Source organism: Callorhinus ursinus, unplaced genomic scaffold (genome assembly GCF_003265705.2).
Source record: "Callorhinus ursinus isolate GAN/ISIS: 27379988/994484 unplaced genomic scaffold, GSC_fseal_2.0 scaffold30, whole genome shotgun sequence".
NCBI classification, from domain to species: Eukaryota; Metazoa; Chordata; class Mammalia; order Carnivora; family Otariidae; genus Callorhinus; species Callorhinus ursinus.
Window position 1 is genome coordinate 736,743 of NW_027397092.1, and position 20,830 is coordinate 757,572.

The 20,830-nt window shown below is 39.4% G+C and overlaps 1 protein-coding gene across 1 annotated transcript in view; it reads left to right on the forward strand.

The window, feature by feature from the left end:
* Positions 1–20,830, forward strand: part of KCNN2 (potassium calcium-activated channel subfamily N member 2) — a 142,845-nt gene that overhangs the window by 106,757 nt on the left and 15,258 nt on the right. The window contains exon 5 of the mRNA XM_025860920.2: positions 10,697–10,807. Coding sequence (XP_025716705.2) covers positions 10,697–10,807 — 111 coding nt within the window. The remainder of the gene's footprint in view (positions 1–10,696; positions 10,808–20,830) is intronic.

The following is a 20,830-nucleotide window of genomic DNA, read 5'->3' on the forward strand; positions in this document are numbered from 1 at the left end:
AAATGTATTATCTTGCTGCTGCTTTGATTTTCTGCCTACGTCAGGATATGAGAGCTAGTACCAGGAGCTCTTTAGGCAGGAAATACCGTAAATTTCTGAAGTTAGGCATCCCTCCCAATGCCTCCACTCTATCCACCTCCAGGTTGGCAGCAGAGGGACAGGCTCTCCATGTGAGGGCCTTTGAATGGTGGCCAGAGCAGCCTGTCCTCTTGTAGCAGCTGCCTTGGAGGATTGTTCCAAGAGTCAGAACTGGCTGGAAGGACCGCGCGCCTGTGGCATAGAGAGGGAGTGTGAACACTCTTCTCCCACTCGGCAGTACTGACCTGGCATAAGGCAGCTAGATGGGAACATAAAATCCAGGGCCAATTTTAAGGTCACCAGGAGTAACAAGATGACCATTTCAAGTCCCAGTTGTAAAGAATATAATTTGGGGGTATAACTTAACATAGTTGGCTTGTAAAAGAAAAATACGGTTCTTTGCATTTTGATGAACTTTTTTTTTTTTCCATTACAGTGGGTATGGTCCATTCTGTTAACTATTGGATCACTTGCTCCTTTTTCCTCAGAAGATAGCATTTTATTATATAGCATAATGCTCTGGGAAATAAAATTTGCATGGATGTATTTTTGGAAGGCTGTAACAAGCCCACAAGGGACATGAATGATGCTATTTAAAAAAACAGAACTGCTAATTGCAGAGTCTTTCCCCTTAAGCTTCTTAGAAACAATTTCCTTGGTGTTCCTTTTGGGCAAGATGCCCCCCCCCCTTTTTATTGTTGAATCAGGTATGACTCAGGGTTTATGCAAATAGCCTAATACGCCATGGATCAGAACCAGATTTGAGGTTAGCCTTGCCTGGATCTTGTGGTATTTCTAGCTTTCCTCACTTTTTTCTTTGCCCTTAGGGTCTTCAGAGCCTCACCTGATAGCACAAATCTTTTATTGACTTGAACTACTTGTTTGCTTAGGTTTCACTAGGGATCCTACTTTACAGAAAAAATAGAAGTTATACTCAACTTTTAATCTATATGGACACAAAGACGTTATGTTCCCTGAAATTCACAGTGACCTCACTGCTGCCCTCTAGATTCATGGTGAAACAGACCCTCTGTTCTTAGGCTGAGGAGGTCTACTCCCATGTAAGGAACAGATGAGACTTTAAAAAAAATTTTTTATTTAAATTCAATTTAGTTAACATAGAGTGTATTATTAGTTTCAGAGGTAGAGTTTAGTGATTCATCAGTTGTATATAATACCCAGTGCTCATTAAAGCAAGTGCCCTCCTTAACGCCCATCAACCAGTTATCCCTTCGCTCTCCCCCTCTCCCCTCCAGCAACCCTGTTTGTTTCCTAGAGTTAAGAGTGTCTTATGGTTTGCCTCCCTCTCTGTTTTTATCATATTGTATTTTTCCTTCCCTTCCCCTATGTTCATCTGCTTTGTTTCTTAAATTCCGCATATGAGTGAGATCATATGGCATTTGTCTTTCTCTGACTGACATTTCACTTAGCATAATGCCCACCAGCTCCATCCACATCATTGCAAATGGTACAATTTCATTGTTTTTGATGGCTGCGTAATATTCCATTGTGTGTGTGTGTGTGTGTGTGTGTGTGTGTGTGTGTGTGTGTGTACCACATCTTCTTTATCCATTCATCTGTCGATGGACATCTGGGCTCTTTCCATAGTTTGGCTATTGTGGACACTGCTGCTATAAACATTGGAGTGCAGATGCCCCTTCAAACAGACTCATTTCTTAATTGGTCCCATCAAAATGGTTTACTTGCACGTAGACACATTCATTAATCTTGGACTAACCTACATGAAACGCTGCATGGAGTTGAATTCTGTCTATCCCTAGACCAAGCAACCTCCCACAGAGTCAGGCCCCCAGAGCGATTGCCTGGGGGTGAGTTTCTGGGAGTTGATTCCATCCTGTGTAAATTTCCTGGGGATTGACAGTGTATGGCTGCAGGTTACCTACAAACCAGTATGGAGAGGGTTTGGCTGATAGTAAAGATATCTAGAAGAAGCTAAGTTGTTTTCCCAGCCCATAGATATGGTTAGTTTCCTTAAGATGAACTGTGTTTTGTGAGACTCCTTTTTTTTTTTTTTTGCTTTTGTTTTCAGGAAACTTAAATACCAATTTGTCACTTTGGGATTATCGAAGCCAGACACAACTTCCTTTTATTTCAGGCATTTATTTGCCTATTTCCCCTTGGGCTTTTGCAATGCATGTTTAGGTAAAATGCACAATGTCAGATTTCCCATGGGCCATCTTTCTCTCTCTCCATCTGGTCCCTACTCAATTGTGAAAAAGAAATACGATTTACAATACTCCTGAGAGAGGACAGGGTTATCCCTGAATCATCTTGTATATTATCTCTCAAGTGCTGTATTTCCTTGTGTTCTTTTATATTTGAATTTTCTGGTTCTTGCGTTTATGAAATTGATAGAATTTATAGCTTTATGTGGTTTTTTTTTTTACTTTGACCTAAGATAGAGTCAGTCCAAATGCTAATATCTACAAAGCCCATTTCCCATTTCAAAATGTCCACAGAAAGAAATGAGCACTGCCTTCCTTCATAAAACTAATGAAACTAATGAATTATTTCATGGCACCATCTTAGATGTTCACATTTCATTGGTTAAGACCCCAAAATTAAACTGTAATTTAAAATTTTTAAATAGCTTAATTTGTGTCATGAGTGATATTTTTGGGCTCCAAGGACATTAAGATTAATCTGCAGTGCTCTGGGCAGAAATATCTTGTGAAACGGTGAGGAGAGAGTTTTCCAGAATATTTCTAAGGGACAAACAAATGGCCTCATCAAAAAATAACCTCTCCTCACCTGAAATGTCAATTGTGAATCCAAGACAACCGTGCAAAGCTTTTTCTGTAGTTTTTACAGTGTTGTTTACATAGATGATAATGGAAACGCTTAAAATAAGACGATCTTAGATACAAGTATTACAGTGTGATAGATCAGACAAATCAAGCAGAAATTTCCTTCTTATCAAGACCTACCTAACAGTAAAGCTGAAGACTCAAAGATCTCTTCCTCTCTCCTGGATAGTGTCTTAAAAACATAAACTCCTAGGGTTGCGTAATAGTCACTCATCACCCTTCCAGAGAAAGCCATGGAGGTTGTAATTACTTTTTTCTCTTTATTCAAGTCTTTTCTCTGTGGGGTCCTACCAAGGACCCGATGCTTCATTAGTGTGGATGTCACCACAAGCAATGGGATGAACTCTAAATGGCTTTATTCTTCTGGTTGAAGATGCTGGGCAAGCAGCGCTGTTAGATCGTTGGTGTCTTAGATTTTTGTCAGCTGGCGCTGGTTTCTCGTTATCTCCAATGTGACGTAGAGACGGTCATTGTTTTGCTTAGCTTTTACAAAGTTATCCTACCTACCCTTTCATATGTGTACGGATAGACAAAAACACAAGCTGAAAGCTCTAAGTTCCCCTTACTTAGGAATATCTATGCTTGTTTCAAGAAGAGAATACAGCTTCTTTGGTGAAAGAGTATCTCTTGGCTTTTATGAGAATGAAGGTCATTTTTGCTTGTCTGTTTCTATAGAATTATGGCATCTCTTGGGGGCCCTTTAACTAGAATATAAATGACTAGATTTCTTGGCAAAATTACCTTAAAACAGGAAGTATTATCTGCCCCATCCTGGGGACACAGGTTATTATCTGATAAGTGGTTCCCCATGGATTCCTCAACACAAGTGTGATTTAGGTTTCCCCCAACCAGTTTTGCAGTTCATAACAATTTAACAGTCACGGCACCAGTGAGTTCAAATTTTACTCAGGCAACAACAACAACAACAACAAAGTAGTCTATTTTTTATACCACCTTAGGATGAGAACTTCAGAAAAATAAATCCTGTCACCATCCTCTTACCCCAGTGCTGAGGAGTCTTGACTGAAGGTCACATGGTGGCTTAGTCAGTTGTCAGAGGTCAGTTTTCATCCTAGGGGGAAGAACACTACACTGTTCACTCAGTCAGAGAGTGTTCCAAAACACAGCCATCAATTAGCCAGAGCTTGTCAAGAGAATGACTGGTCTTCAAGAGGGCTAAACCTAAGGTCTGGTTATATTTTTTTACTTTCTGTCTCTCCATTTGGGGATTTTTTTTTTTCTGCCTGCCATTGGACATAGAAATCCTGAGAAACTCAAGTCAGTTCTTGGTATTGCTTGTGTGAATAAGCAAAAACAAACAAACAAAGAAAAAAACAAAACAAAACAAAAAAACACCCCAGGATCTTTTTTATAGGTCTCATACGATTTGACATCACATGTTTAATATCAAATAATAACTTTGAAGAAGTTTTTAGTTTACTGGGGTCCTTCTGGTGTGTGTGGTGAATCTCATCAAATAAAGGCTCAGTGAGGAGAGCCTATCTTTAAATTCTTAGGATAGTTTCTGTTTTGCTCAGAGGAGCAGAAGGGGATGATGAGCCTTGTCAGTCAGAAGGCACAATTCCCCACCAGTGCCCTAAGCAGACCTTCATTTCTCTGCAGGGAGATTTCTTAAGAAATACAATAGCTGCTTTCTTCTAGGTACAGACAAGTAGATTCGGAAGTTGTTGTGACCTTCTAGCTTTTGACTTGTTGACTCCACAATTCCACCCAATTTTTCTAAACTATCAGCGCTTTTATTTGGCAGGGCTACCCTTCCTGTCTTTAAAATACGTGCACTCACATTGGCAACCGTTGCTAATAAGGAGATTTAAACCCAGGCATGACTCATTGTTGACCACTTTTATGCACCATTTCTTTCTTTCCAACCGTCAAAGTACAAGAATGAGCTGAAGCAGCAAATCACTCTAATGGAGATTTGGGTTTTCCAGGTATGGGTTTTTTTTTTCACTGAACTCAAAAAAACCACACATACCTCCTCCCCTCCACCAGATGAGGACAGTGGACTTGACCTCTACCCTCCTATCAGCAAATACCAAGTCACCTTTGAAGAAACTCAGAAACTCAGGGCATTTATCTTCAAAATTACCTTGACTGTTGTTGATTTTCAAGACCTGAGGAGATCTTGCAGAATTCCAATGGGATAGAATAATAAAGCTGAGTGTTTTATAGAATTTTGGTTGCCAGAAGTGATTGGTTAACATAGTTTCATGAAAAAAAAAATAGACAAGTGCGGTAAAATGTGTTGTTTATTCTGTGATATTGAATCAGTCAAAATCAGGGACAGAAAAATGGGCAGCAGTATTTCCAAATACTCTTTTTACCTTCCTTTTGGAGGATATGCTGATATTTTTAAATGAAAGTTAATTGGTCTTAAAGCTGTTTTATTAATTTGGGTGTATTTTAAGGAAAAAGCATGTTTTTTTTTCAAATTAACCATATTTTGGTAAATTTTAATTACTGTTAGTTGAACAAATTGGCTACCACACTGAAGTTTTGAGGCTTTAGGAGCTATTATAAGACTTGCAGGAGGAGAATTAATTTGACACTGGAGTATTTTGAACACTCGCGTTTTTTCATTAGTCATTCTTGGTGAGGGTGAGGATTCTGGAATTTCTAAACGAAAATTACACATTCCAGTATTTATGTTAAATCTTTGGCAGATGCCTTTTTAAATAAGAACCCAAACCTTTACCTAGTGTGCTGTTAAAGGAGTTTCCCTTCTCCATAGGCTTGTATTCTTAAGTTGTTAGAGCCTGCTCCCCCAAAATGATCTTTCAAAATGATTCTTGAAAGTATCCGCAGGATGAGCCGAACCAGGGGACCTGAAGTAAAACGACGGTGGTACCTTGAACTTTTCAAACATTGTGTGGTAAAATGACCTCGGGGAAAATGAACTCCTTCCTGAACATTCTGGGGCCCAACACGGCTTGCAGTTTCTATGCTCTGAGGAGGAAAGGCAGAGTGGGAATAAGGATTGTATTTTTTTAATTTGGCAGCAGCTCAGACTCTCCAGGTGTTGGGGTTCAACTTCTGCTTTATGCTGATTGTCATTCTGTTCACTTTGATCTGGCCTAGGGCCATGAGCATCAGTAATGATCTCTTCTAAGGACACGGTCTCGCCGCCTTTTTTATCTCTCCCTTGCAACATCTCATTTGTTAGAAGGAAATGATACACAAGCTAAGGAGAACCTCCACGTTTGCCTTGAATCTATCAGCTTCACAAACACACCATGTTTTCTTTCTTCATGTAGTCTTTAGGGGCCCGAGCATCCTGAAGGGATGGGCCAATGATTTGCTTCAGTTCCCCATCATTTTCCCATTCATTGCTCCCATTTTCCCAGACCAGGAACCAGGATACTTTTTCTGACTTTGGTGAAAGGAAGATGACTCATCTTGTGAAAGGCATACAGGGATCTTCGTTTCAGAGAGTAACATATGTTCATCCCAACTGTTTCTACATCCATCGTGATGACGACACGCTTTGGAGAAAATGTTGTAGAAGCATGTTTACTTTCATTTGTCTTCACTTCATGGAACAGAATGGACAATTACGTCATGCTGTTACTTAAATCATTAGAACCATTCATGTGGGCAGGGATTTCCTGGGGACCTGGAAAGCTTTCCTTCATTTTGCATACCTCTAAATTTTTTTTTTTATTAAAGTTACTTTCTTGAAACCTGATTCTATACACATGGAATCCTTTGATGAATAGTAAGAACCTAGGGACACAGAAATGTATGGTTTCCCTAACTAAAATAAAACTAAAGGAGTGACTATATTTGAACGGAGGGAGTTTTCTAAGTGGCCCTTGAGGTACCATTTAAAGGGTACAGTTAGGATGATGGAGTGACAGGTACAGGTAATAGTTTGAATAATTCCTAAATTGTCAGACTCCCCTGCTTTTGCAGTTTGCCACAGAGGTACTCATTTTAGTGCACAAGACTTATGGTGAGCTAGAGAACGCTCAGCAAGGAATGGGCCAGTAGCAGGAAAAAAAACAAGAGCCCAAGAATAAACACAATAAAAATCGACTTTCAAAGGCTCTTGATACCAGTGATTTTCCACTCCTGTTAGGATGTTGATTTCTTTCCAGAAGGATCTCAGCAGTGGCCACCTGCCAGGGCAGAACAATATTCAACTTCAAGTGCCAACTGCCGCTCACAGCTCACTCTTTCTCTCTCTAGCAGAGGAAGCCCCTCAGATTTTTACGTTCTCTGCTTATTCAGAAACCATCGCTGCTTTCGAATCTCTCATAACTCTCTGACTGATGAGCACCTGGGAGCAGTGTGCAACAGGTGATCCCGTATTTCTCGAGCAAATGCTAACTACAGTGGGCAGGTATGGATGGCCATCTTGAGTGGCCAATGATCCCATCCACTGATTTTTGGTTAGGCCCTTACCAGTATTTAGATTTTGTGGCAAATGTTGAAAAGTGAACAGAATAGATGTGCTTTCAAAAGCTATTCTTTTTTTTAAAATTTGAAGTATAGTTGATATACAATACTATTATTAGTTTCAGTGTATAACACAGTGAACTGTCATTTCTATACATTATGACATGATCACCAGAAGTCTAGTTACCTTCTGTCGCCACATACAAAGCTATCACAATATTATTTACTATATCCCTTAGAATGTATTCCATATCCCCATGATCTGTTTATTTTATAGTTGGAAGTTTGTTCTCTGTATTTATTCGTCTGTTTCTGTTGCCTTTGTTCATTTGTCTTTTTAAAAAATTCTACGTATAAGTGAAATCATATAGTATTTGTCCTTCTGATTTCACTTAGCATAGAAACTTCTAGTTCCATCTATGTTGTTTCCAATGGCAAGATCACATTCTTTATAGCTAATATTCCATTCAGATTAATCCTCAAAAGTGGAATTACTGGATTGTATCGTAGTTCTATTTTGAATTTTTTTGAGGAACTGCCATACTGTTTGTTTTCCTTAGTGGCTGTACCAAGTGACATTCCCATCAACAGTGCATGAGGGGTCCTTTTCCTCTACATCTTTGCCAACACTTGTTATTTCTTGTCTTTTTGGTATTTGCCCTTCTGACAGGTATAAGGTGATATATCTCATTTTGGATTTGCTTTGCACATCCCTGATGACTAGTGATGCTGAGCATCTTTTCATGTCTCTGTTGGCCCGCTATATGTCTTCTTAGGAGAAATATCTATTTTGGTTCTCTGCCCATTTTTAATCAGGTTATTTGGGTTTTCTGGGTGTTGAGTTGTAGGAGTTCTTTATATATTTTGAATATGAACCCTTTATTGGATCTATTATTTGCAGGTATCTTGTTCATTCAGTAAATAGGTTGCTTTTTGCTTTGTTGATGGTTTCCTTCACTGTGCAAAAGGTTTATAGTTTGATGTTGTCCCATTATTTATTTCTGCTTTTGTTGCCCTTGCCTGAGTAAACAGATCCAAAATTTGCTGCTCAGAGTGCTAAGAGTTTACTGCCTGTGTTTTTTTTTTGTTTTTTTTTTCCTGGGAGGGAGTTTTATGGTTTCAGGTGTCACATTTAGGTCTTTCATTCATTTTGAGTTTATTTTTGTGGATGGTATAAGAAAGCGGTGCAGTTTTTCCAACATCATTTATCAAAAAGACTATCTTTTCCCCATTTTTTATTCTTGTCACCTTTGTTGTAAGTTGGCCGTAGAAGCATAGGTTTATTTCTGGGCTCTCTATCCTGTTCCATTGATCTATATGTCTATTTTTGTGCCAGTGCCACACCGTTTTGATTACTGTAGCTTTGTAGCATGGGTTGAGATCAGGGAGCATGACACCTCTAGCTTTGTTCTTCTTTCTCAAGATTGCTTTGGCTAATGGGGGGGGGGGTCTTTTGTGGTTATATATAAATTTGGGGCTCATTTGCTCTAGTTCTATGAAAAATGCCATTGAAATTTTGATAGGGAGCACTGAATCTATAGGTTGCTTTTAGTATGGATATCTTAATTCTTCCAATTCGTGAGCATGTTCTGTCTTTCCATTGATTTGTGTCCTCTTCAGTTTCTTTCATCAGTGTCTTACAGTTTTCAGAGTACAGGTCTTTCACCTCCTTAAATTTGTTCCCAAATGTGGATCCTTTTTAAATGATAAAATTAGGAGCAAATTATGTATATAATTTTCTGATTTGCTTGTTTAAATATTATATTGCCTTAAAGTATTATAGAACTAAAATTTTAATGCAGCCATAATATATTATGGATATGCTCTGAATAATTCTATTCCTCAATATTAGATACTGAAGGTGAAGATTACCATGTACGCAAGGTGCAGAGTTGCTTTTCTAACTAGTGATTTTCAGACCTACTGGTAATGAGGAAAACTAGGTCACCTCGTGGGACTTTGAGACTCTCTTGGCTAGCTCTCCAGTGAGCACCTTGCCATGTTGGCTAACATAAAGGGGATCCTATTAAAAACTAGTTTAAAAAGATTCAAATCTGTTGAAAGATCCACAAGTATTGTAACGTCGTGCTGTTGGCGCCCCTTTTCAGCGGGCTCCTGCCTAAACACTGTCTTCATCGCTGTCTACTGAGGCAGTTCGGCTGGCTCTACTGCCCCGGGGTCCTCTCAGGGGTGTGATTCCATCTAGAGGAATGGACTGACTTCCCTTTCACAGGCCTGTTGGTAGGTCCTCAGTTTCCCCCTTCGCTCCCAGGAGGTTGGCTGTGCCCAAGATCCATGAGGTAACTGCAGTAGCATGACCTTGCCTAAAAAATAACAGCAGGTATCCCGGCCCTGCCTCCTGGCCCTGTATGAAATCACTGGCCTTAAAACCAAGAAGACCCCACACCTCATGCATGGGATCATGGAGCAGAAGGACTCTAATCCCGGGGGTACCATCAGTGTCTGTCTCACATTTCTTCCTAAGAGATTGGCACAGCAGCCTATAATTTAAGAAAGACCACTGCTGATCTTTTTCAGAAAAAAAGGGAACCCATGCCTTTCTTAGTACTAGCTAAATGCCTGGAATAGGACAGTTATCCCTTACCTTCAACACTAGATAGCTCTGTTGTCCAGGTTCAAATCACTGGGATCTTCACATGACCTTGAAGTTTTGCGTAGGTGGAGGTAATGCATCTCTTTCTACTCCTGGTAAGTCACAGTAAATTGGCTTGAAGACCTCTGGTCTTAGCTTAAGAGAAGATTATGCAATGTTATTTTTTATGGAATAATGGTTCTCTTTTTTTTGCTACTTTTTTTTAAGATTTTTTTTTGTATTTATTTATTTGACAGAGAGAGCACAAGTAGAGGGAGAGAGAGGGAGAAGCAGGTTCCCTGCTGAGCAAGGAGCCCGATGTGGGACTCGATCCCAGGACCCTGGGATCATGATCCGGGCTGAAGGCAGCCGCTTAACCGACTGAGCCACCCAGGTGTCCCGAATAATGGTTATTTCTACTCCATGCATTTATGCTAACTTACTCAGCTATTATTTGTTCCTATTATACTTTCAGTTATATAACTGATATGCTCTGTTTGTCTGTTTTTTAAGAAATCTCTCAAATTTCCACAAGTTGCTACTTTACCATTTATATCATGCTTTAGAACTTATAATACATGAATTAAGTTTTTAAATCCCCACTTACAGGCTTGCTGCTTGAGCTCGTTGACCAGGCATTTTTGGTGGTATGTGTTGAAGTCACTGAATGCTCTGGTTCCTTATCCCTGGATACTTACGTACTTGGTGAACATTTTTTGCATGTGGCTGAGACCAAAAGTAATGACGCATTGGCGTTCTCTTCTCTTCTGGTTTTCAGGGTGCTGGTTGCACAGCCCTGGTGGTCGCTGTAGTGGCAAGAAAGCTAGAACTTACCAAAGCAGAAAAACACGTGCACAACTTCATGATGGATACTCAGCTGACCAAAAGAGTGAGTCATCACCCTTGTGTCTTCAAAAGGAATGTTATCGTGCATTTCTCCATGTCGGGCAATACGATTTCTGTCTTGACTTCTGAAGCTAACATGACGTGCTTTAACGTTAAGGCCTTCTTCGAATCACTTCCATTTTTTTTTCACATGTTGAGAACAGAGTCGTTCTAACTCTAGGTCAGGTAGGAAATAATTGGACGACCTTGGTATTTACTCAAGGATCAAAACAGACCACGTCAGTCCAAATAAATAGGCACACTTAACATTTACGTTTGCAGGATACAAGAAGGGACGAATATTTGATCGAACAGAAAGGAACACACTGTCAGTGTAATCTAGGAATCTTATGGGGAAGTGATTCAACAATGTCCTACTGAGCTTCTGTGAGCTAGTCACTGTTCTAAAGACTGGGGTTGCAATGACAGCAAGAACCAGCCAATAACTTTTAGGACCCCAGTGTAGGAGCAGAGATAGATATGCCTTTTCTGTGATTTAAAGACTGTGCAATAGATGAAGGGATAGCATCCCAACGGGAAACTACAGTAGAAAACAGTAATCACGGTGTTTGTTTACAGAGCACTCACTCTGTGCGAAGCTTGGCTCCAAGAATGTCACTCATGTAAACTAATTTCATTCTCAGACAGCTTTATGAGGGAAGTGCTAATAGTATGCCCATTTTACAAATATGGAAGCCAAGACACAGAGAGGTTCGGTAACTTGCTCAAAGTCATTATATCAAAGAGGGAAAAGATTGTTATCCCTCTCCCACTAAATTTTTAGCCTCTATGCATTGTCACTTGAGAAACCAAAATAAAAGATCAGATACAAAACTAAAAATTATTTTGTAGCAGTGTCATCTTGCTGCATAACCCAAAGTAGAATCTAATCAGGCTGTCATCAAAATAACAAAACATGTTGTCATTTGGCAATTTTACCCATAAAGGAATCCATGGAGAGTTCAAGCAGAGTTACAATTTTCAGTGTAGACTTTGTTTGTATGAATAAAAGTTATCTCAGCTCATTAGGTAAATACTTCCTAAGAGATCAGTCACTTTGATGCACACATTTATGCCTATGGGTAGTATTTACAAAATGGAAACATGGATTCCAATTGCCTTGCTCATTTCTAAGTCTTACCATCAGATGTTATTGTGAGACTTCATTGCAGTTGGAAGGTCCACATGTATTCTCGATGACCTAAGCCACTCAATTGCAGACATTACCCTCGTGGCCTGGGTGTGCCCCTCCCTCCGGTTTTCTCTCACTCTCCAAACCCATGAACATTCATGAATGTTACAGAAAAGCACAAGGAGAGGCCTAAGTGCAGAGCTGAATGGAGGGGTGGGATTCTTGTCACTTTTTTTTTTTTTTAAAGATTTATTTGAGAGAGAGAGAGAAAGCACAAGAGGGAAGAGGGTCAGAGGGAGAAGCAGACTCCCTGCCGAGCAGGGAGCCCAATGCGGGACTCGATCCCGGGACTCCAGGATCATGACCTGAGCCGAAGGCAGTCGCTTAACCAACTGAGCCACCCAGGCGCCCTCTTGTCACTTTCAAAAATAAATAAGCTAGGAAATGCAAATACATGCCTATTAGACTATTAGTCCACATACATTCCAAGCTTGGAGCAGATATTTTATAGATTTCATCGTGGGTTTGTTTGTATGAGTTCCATACTGTACGGTTCGTATCTAAGAGTCAGAAGTTGGGCAGTATCAAAAGAACTCTTCCACAGAGTCCCTTGTACAATCCAAATAATTTTGTTGTGAAGATTATACATTATAAATTTCACAAGAATTAACTTAATGCCACACGGAGGTAGCAAATTACATTAAAACACCATAATAGCCCATACACCTGCATGTAAATCTTTTCAGCAACAAGAACAAAAGGTGTGACAGGACCACAAGTAAGAGAACCCAAGTTAGCATGTTGAGGCAGAGATCCCCGGCTTTCATAAGCAGTTACTTAATTTTAACTGAAGAAGGAAACATGTCATTTCTTTAGATGGGCTTGGGGCTATTGCGATTCCATAGCCTACTTACTGAATAGACGGATGTTAAAACCCGTAGTGGAACACCTTTGATGAAGAGATCTGGGATATTCGTACAGGTCTCCCAGGATCATTCGGGAGACATTTATCATTTAATTATTTTAGCTTGGGGTCATTCAGCCTCAGCACTGTTGACCTTTGGGACTGGATAGTTCTCTGTTCTGCAGCTGTCCTTGTGCATTTTTGACTGTTTAGCAGCATCCTTGGTAGACTCGTGACAACCAAAAATGCCTCTAGACATTGCCAAATGTCCCCTCAGCGGACAGAATTGCCCATGGTGAGAACTGCTGCTTTTGTGTGTTATTCCCCAGGGGTTTGGAGACTGGGACAATCCTCATAGCAGATATTCTCTGTGTCTACTCAATTTATTATAATCTTCCTGGGTATAACATGTCGTTAACAAAAGTACCCAGTGTACCTCTTATAGTTGGGGTTCTGTGTTTACTGCTGAGGATGTAGAACTGAACTATCATAGCCCAGGACTGAGGGTATTTTAAGGTTTTACACTACTGTGCCTTCAGCAGATCAGATGAAAGATCTGTTTTTGTTTTTTCTCTACTTGGCAGAAAAATGCACTTGTGTTCTTGCTTCTGTTGCTCATGAGCCGCCCCCCACCCCAAAGCCTAGTCCGGGCCCTCTTTGGAGGACTGTGGGTCTAGAGGACTTCCTTTGGTTTTTATGAATGGGTCTCATTTCCCCAAATGGACCACGTGTTCTGATCTTACAGCCTTTCTAAGTTCTTATATACTTTAGCTTGACTCATAATGCAACATTATCTATAGGGATAGAGAGCTTTTTCAGTAAGAAGTACTAGCCTAATTCCAAAATTCACATTCTCCACCATGCTTTAATTCTCTTATCTCTAATTCTATTATCTCATTACTACTTCTTAAAAGTTTAGCTGCTTTGCAGTATTACTTGGGACAGAAGTCTCTTATAGGCCTAAGAAAGGCATTCCAGCAGGCTTGAATTTTACAGGCAAAATGTCACTAAGTACAGGTACAAATGTTAAAATGGCATTAGAATCAAACAAATTTCTCAGGATACCCATTTCATTATTATAGTCAATACAGTATATGAAAATAATAGCCCTTTATAGTCCTCTTCAACTTAATGAGTATCATTTACTTGGCACTTGATTCCATTTGGTTATTTATGGAATTTCTAAATGGGCCCATTTATAATTTTACCTTTTTAAATAAAAATTCTAAAATACTGGAAGATGATGGAATAATGGGATCCTGAGTTCACCTCTTCCTCTGGATACACAAGGCCTACAACTACAGATAATGCAACTGACTCTGGACATTACCTGAACACTTGCAGAATGGATCTTCTACAGTTAAAGACTTAAAGAAAAAGCCACAGGGATAAGGGGCAAAGATGCAGTTGAGAACCCAACCCCCCTGCATGGCGACCCACAGGATGGAGGGCTATTACAGGCACAGAGATCCTACCTAAGGAGCAAGAGCATCAAACCCCACATTGGGCATCTCACATTCCTGGGGACCCGCACCAGAAAGATGAGTCTCCATAACTTCTGAATTCAAATTGGTAGGAGCTTTCTCCAGGAGTGGGAGTGCCGGTGGACACCATTTTCTTGCCCTCCTTCAGCCTGGCTGGCTGCACTTTGCAGGAACCAATTATGGTACTCTCCATCTACCTTGCTGGCACTGGTCATCCAACTGCACCTAGTGAGCCTCCCCCTGAAGCAAGTACTATTCTGGGGGGCGGAGGGGGGGGGGAATCAGCTCCACCTACCAGTGGGCCTAGAGCAGTCAAAGCCCAGGCACAACAGGAGGGCACATGCTGCCCACAGGGGACACCTCTGGAGTACCTGGTTCTGGTGACCAGGGTGAATGGACTGTGCCACTGGGCCCCACAAGGACACTTTCTACAGAAGACCAATACTTACAAGACCAGGAGACAGAGCTGATCTACCTAATACGTTGTAATAAGCAAAGAGAATCAGACAAAATGAGGACACAGAGGAATATGTTCAAAAAGAAAGAAAAAGGCAAAACCTAAGAACGATAACTGAACAAACAAAATGGAGATAAGTAATCTACCCAACCAAGAGTTCAAAGTAATGGTCCTAAAGATGCTCCCCAGACTTGGGATGAACTCAGAACTTCAACAGAGATGGAAAATATAAAGAACCAATCAGAGCTGAAGAATACAATAACAAGAGAAAAACACACTAGAGGGAATCAACCATAGAGCAAAAGATGCAGGGAACAGATGGAAGGCAGGGTAACTCACATTATAGGGGTCCCAGAAGCAAGAGAGAGAAAGGGGCAGAATACTTACCAAAGAAAGAACAGCTGGAAACTTCTCTGACCGGGGGGAAAGAAACAGACATCCAGGTCCGGGAAGTACAGAGAGACCCAGACAACATGAACCCAAAGAGGCCGACACCATGACACATATTAAAACGGCAAAAACTGAAGATAAAAAGAGAATCTTAAAAGCAGCAAGAGAGGGGCACCTGGGTGGCTCAGTCGGTTAAGTGTCTGACGTTTGATATCGGCTCAGGTCATGATCTCAGGGTCGTGAGATCGAGCCCCACGTCAGGCTCCAAGCTCAGTGTGGAGCCTCCTTAAGATTCTCTCTCTCCCCCACTACCACTCACGCTGGCTCTCTCAATAAATTAAGTAGCAAGAAAAAAGCAACTAGTCAGGTACAAGGGAAACCCCATAAAGCTATCAGCTGAGTTTTTAGCAGAGTTTACAGGCAAGAAGGGAGTGGCATGATATAATCACACTGCTGAAAGGAAAAAACCTATACCAACAATATTCTACCCAGATAGCTTATCACTCAGAATTGAAAGACATAAAGGAGTTAATCACCACTAAACCATCCTTATAAGAAATGTTAATGGCACTTCCTTAAGTAGGAAAGAAAGGCCTTAACCAGAAGAAATATATTATAAAAGGAAAAAATTTCACTGGTAAAAGCAAAAATATAGTAAAGGTAGTAGATCAATCACTTATAAAGCTAGTATGAAGGGTCAAAGACAAAAGCAGTAAAATCAGTTACATCGACAGAAATTAGTAAAGGGATACACCAAATAAAAAGATGTAAAATATGTTATACATATAAAACATGAGTGGCAGAATAGAAGGGTAGTGCTTTTATTTATTTTTTTAAGAGAGAGAGGGAGAAAGAGAATCTTAAGCGGGCTCCCCACCCAGCACAGAGCCTGAAGTGGGGCTCCATCTCACAACCCTGAGATCATGATCTGAGCCGAAATCAAGAGTCGGCTGCTTAACAGATTGAGCCACCCAGGCGCCCCTAGAAAGGTAGTGCTTTTAGAATGCCTTTGAACTTAAGTGACCATCAATATAGACTGTTATACACATTGGATATTATATATGCACCTCATTGTAACCACAAGCCAAAAACCCGTAATGGGCACACACAAAATAAAAAGAATCCTAACATAAAGCTATCAAACCAGAAGAGAGCAAGAACAGAACAGAACTACAAAAACAACCAGAAAAGAAAATGGGAATAAGTACATACCTGTCAACAATTACTTTAAATGTAAGTGGACTAAATGATCCAATCAAAAGGCACAGGGTGACTGAATGGATAGAAGAACAGGACCCATCTATATGCTGCTTACAAGAGATTTGCTTTAGGCATAGAGACCATACAGACTGAAAGCACAGGGAGGGAAAAAGATGGAAATGGAAAGGGAAAAAAATCTGGGGTAGCAATACTTACATCACACAAAATAGACTTTAAACCAAAAGACAAAGAAGGGAATTACATAATGATAAGAGGAACAGTCCAACAGAAGGATATAATAATTATAAAAATCTATATACCCAATATGTGAGCACCTAAATACACAAGCAAATATTAATAGACATAAAGGGAGAAGTTGACAGTAATACAGTAATAATCGGGGACTTTAACACCCCACTTACATCAATGGATAGATTATCCAGACAGAATCAACCAGGAAACAGTGGCTTTGAACACACATTAGACCCGGTGGACCTCACAGATATATAAAGAACATTCCATCCCCAAACAGCAGAATACCCATGATTTTCAAGTACACCTGGGACACTCTCCAGAACAGATCACATATTAGGCCAAAGAGCAAGTCTCAATAAATTTAAGAAGGTTGAAATCTTATTGAGCATCTTTTCCAACCACAATGCTCTGAAACTAGAAAACAATTACAAGAAAATTACTGGAAAAAATACATGGAGGCTATACAACATGCTACCAAATAGCCAATGGGTCTATGAAGAAATTGAAGAGGAAATTAAAAAAAAAATACCTATAGACAAACGAAAATGAAAACACAATAGTCCAAAATCTTTGAGATGTAGCAAAAGCAGTTCTTAGAGGGAAATTTATGGCAACACAGGCCTACCTCGAGAAACAAGAGGAATCACAAGTAATCCAACCTTACACTTAAAGAAACTAGGAAAAAGAACAAATAATGCCCAAAGTTAGTAGAGGGAAAGAAATACTAAAAATCAGAGCCAAAATCAATAGAGACTAAAGAACAATGGAAAGGATCAATGACACTAAGAGCTGGTTCAATGAAAAGGTAGAGACAATTGATCTTAACCCAGACTCCTCAAGCAAAAAAAGAGCAAGGACACAAATAAATAAAATCAGAAATGAAAGAGAAGTAACAACCAACAGGACAAAAATACAAAGGATTAGGAGAGACTACTACAAAAAAAAGTATACACCAACAAATCGGACAACCTAGAAGAAATGGATAAATTCCTAGAAACACATAATCTTCCAAGACTAAATCAGAAAGTAGAAACCTGAACACATCAATTACTAGTAATAAAACTGAACCCATAATAATAATAAACTCCCAACAAATGTCCAAAACCAAATGGCTTCACAGGTGAATTCTACCAAACATTAAAAGAAGAGTTAACACTTACCTTTCTCATACTATTCCAAAAAGAAGAGGAAGAAATGCTCCCAGATTCATTCTATGAGGTCAGCATTTCCTTGATTCCAAAACCAAAAAGAAAGACACTACAAAAATTAGAAAACTACAGACCAGTATTCCTGATGAACACAGATATAAAAATCCTCAGCAAAATATGAGTAAACCACATTCAACAATACATTAAAAGGATCATCCACCAACAAAATAAAAAGGCAATCTGTTACTGAAGGGGAGAATATATTTACAAGTGATATACCAATAAGGGGTTAATATTCAAAATATGTAAGAACTAATATAACTCAATACCAAAAGAACCCCAAATAATCCAATTAAAAAATGGTTAGAGGGCCTGAACAGAAATTTTCCAAAGAAGACACGCTGATGGCCAACAGGCACATGAAAAGATGCTCAACATCACTCAGCATCAGGAAAATCCAAATCAAAGTGGTTAGTATCAAAAGGACAAGATGTAACAAGTGTTGATGAAAATGTAGTAATAAGGGAGCCCTCATGGACTTTTGGGGGGAATGTAAATTGGTACAGCCAGCCACTATGGAAAATGACATAGGGGTGCCTAAAAAAGAAATAAAACTAGCAATACTGTACAATCCAGCTCTTTCACGTCTGGGTATTGAAAATGAAAACACTTAATTAGAAAAGATATATGTACCCCTATATTTATTGCATTATTGAAAATAGCTAAGATATGGAAGCAATGTAAGTTTTAATCAATAGATGAGTGGATGCAGAAGATGTGATACATAGATACACAATGGAATATTACCCAGCTATAAAAAAGGATGGAATGTTGCAGTTTACGACAACATGGATGGAGCAAGAGAGTATCATGCTAAGTGAAATAAGTCAGACAAACACAAGGTACCATATGATTTCATTTGTAGGTGGAAGAAACAAATTAATAAACAAAGTTAAAAAGAAACACAGACCAAAAAACAAAACAAAACAAACCAGGCTTTACATGCAATGAATCATGGAACACTACATCAAAAACTAATGATGTAATGTATGGTGATTAACATAACATAATAAAATTAAAAAGAAAAAGAATATGTGATATATATTTTAAATACATTTTTATATATTTTTAATATATATGGATTATTACTCAGCCATAAAAAAGTATGAAATCTTGTCATTCCCAACATGGAAATGGGCCTAGAGAGTATAATGCTAAGCAAATTAAGTCAGAGAAAGACAAATACCATAGGATTTTCGCTCATGTGCAGTTTAAGAAACAAATGAACAAAGGGGAAAAAAAGAGACAAACCAAGAAACAGACTCGTAACTATAGAGAACAAAGTGATGGTTACCAGAGGGAGGTGGGGGGGGGAATTGGTGACATAGATGAAGGGGATTAAGAGTACATTTACTGTGATGAGCACTGAGTAATGCATAGAATTGTTGAATCACTGTATTGTACACCTGAAACTAATAAAACACTGTATGTTAACTATACTGGATTTAAAATAAAATTTAAAAAACAAAACCAGGCTTTTAAATACCCAGAACCAACCATAGTTGCCAGAGGAGAGTGGGGTTTGGGGATGGGCAAGATAGTTGAAGGCGATTAAGATGTACAAATTTCCAGTTTTAAAATGAGTAAGTCAAGTACAACATTGGGAATATAGTCAGTATTCTTGTGACAACTTTGCACGGTGACATGCAGATTGTAAGTGCAGTAATGCTGAGCACACAGATAACTGTCAAGTCACCATGTTGTCCATACCCCAACTAATGGAACATTGTATGTCAACTACAATTTAAAGAGAGTTCAAAAATCTGAACGGTCAGGACTGATTTCTGGGACATAACCAAGAGTAAACAAGGACCTAAAAGCCATATAGAGTTACCAAGAGGAAGGTTCAAGATACAAGTTCAAGGGTGCTATCTTTTTTTTTTCTGATGGTCAGCAGGGGTAATGATTATAGACATTCTGAAATCTGAATAGGCCTGTAAAGAAGCAGCAGTATGAATGTTAAACAATTGATTATTTCTTCTAGGAAGAAATGTAACTTTCCAAGCCTCCCATTGTGTCTCTTAACTGCATTGAACAATTTCCATGAAAAATTATTCACTGTGCCCAAGTTTCCAGAGGAACAATTTTATATAGAAATCGTTTCTCTGTTTGACAACCTTAGCCACGTAAAATACTGTGTTTGAAAGTAGAACACACTATTCATTGCACAGTATATATTAGGGGAGATTGTTCCATGTAATTCCAAAAGTTTACATGCCACTCTATAATTCAAAAAAATGGCCAAGGAGGTACATGGACCCAGAATAATCTAATGATTTCAAAATGAAAGCACAATAGCAGTAACTTGTCATGGGGCTTAGGAAGATAGGACTAGCTATTTCGTACATTTGCAGTTTATCACCTGACAGGCAGCGTGTTTACCATGCTCTATCTTTTGGAAATATTATTGCTCTTCATCCATGTCTGAACCAAGAAGAAATCCTGGAGTTTGGCCCTCTGCATACTTCCATTTTAGAAGGAAACTTGAAAACAAGCAATTCTGGGAGCCCAGACCTAATTTTTAAAGTAGCTAGATGTACCACAAAAGATAATTATACATATTAATGTCCACTGTGGGTGTTTCCAATCCTGTTAAGAATTCTCAATAAGATCCATAATAAGAACACCATTATGCAGTTATATAATTTTGTTTCCTACGTGCTTCTTAGCAAGTGAACAGAAATTCTGGAGGATTTCGTCTACGGAGCTTTTACATTGTGCTTGGTGACATAAGCACCAGTGGGTGAAAACACAGAATGAATGGATCACTGGGACTTCCCTCTGTTCCAAAGCTCCAGCGTTCACCCAGCCCCACGTACCTGCTCCTGAGGGGAACTGGGCGGCACATGGTGTTGGTGTTCAGGCTTAGAAGCCTTGTCTACATTTGTCGCGGGCATCCCGGAGGCATCACCCACAGCATACGAAGCAACATTTTACCCATTTTACTGTCGTTAGGAGAATGAGAGGCAGGGAACTCTCCTGTTTCTTCAGGCAGAG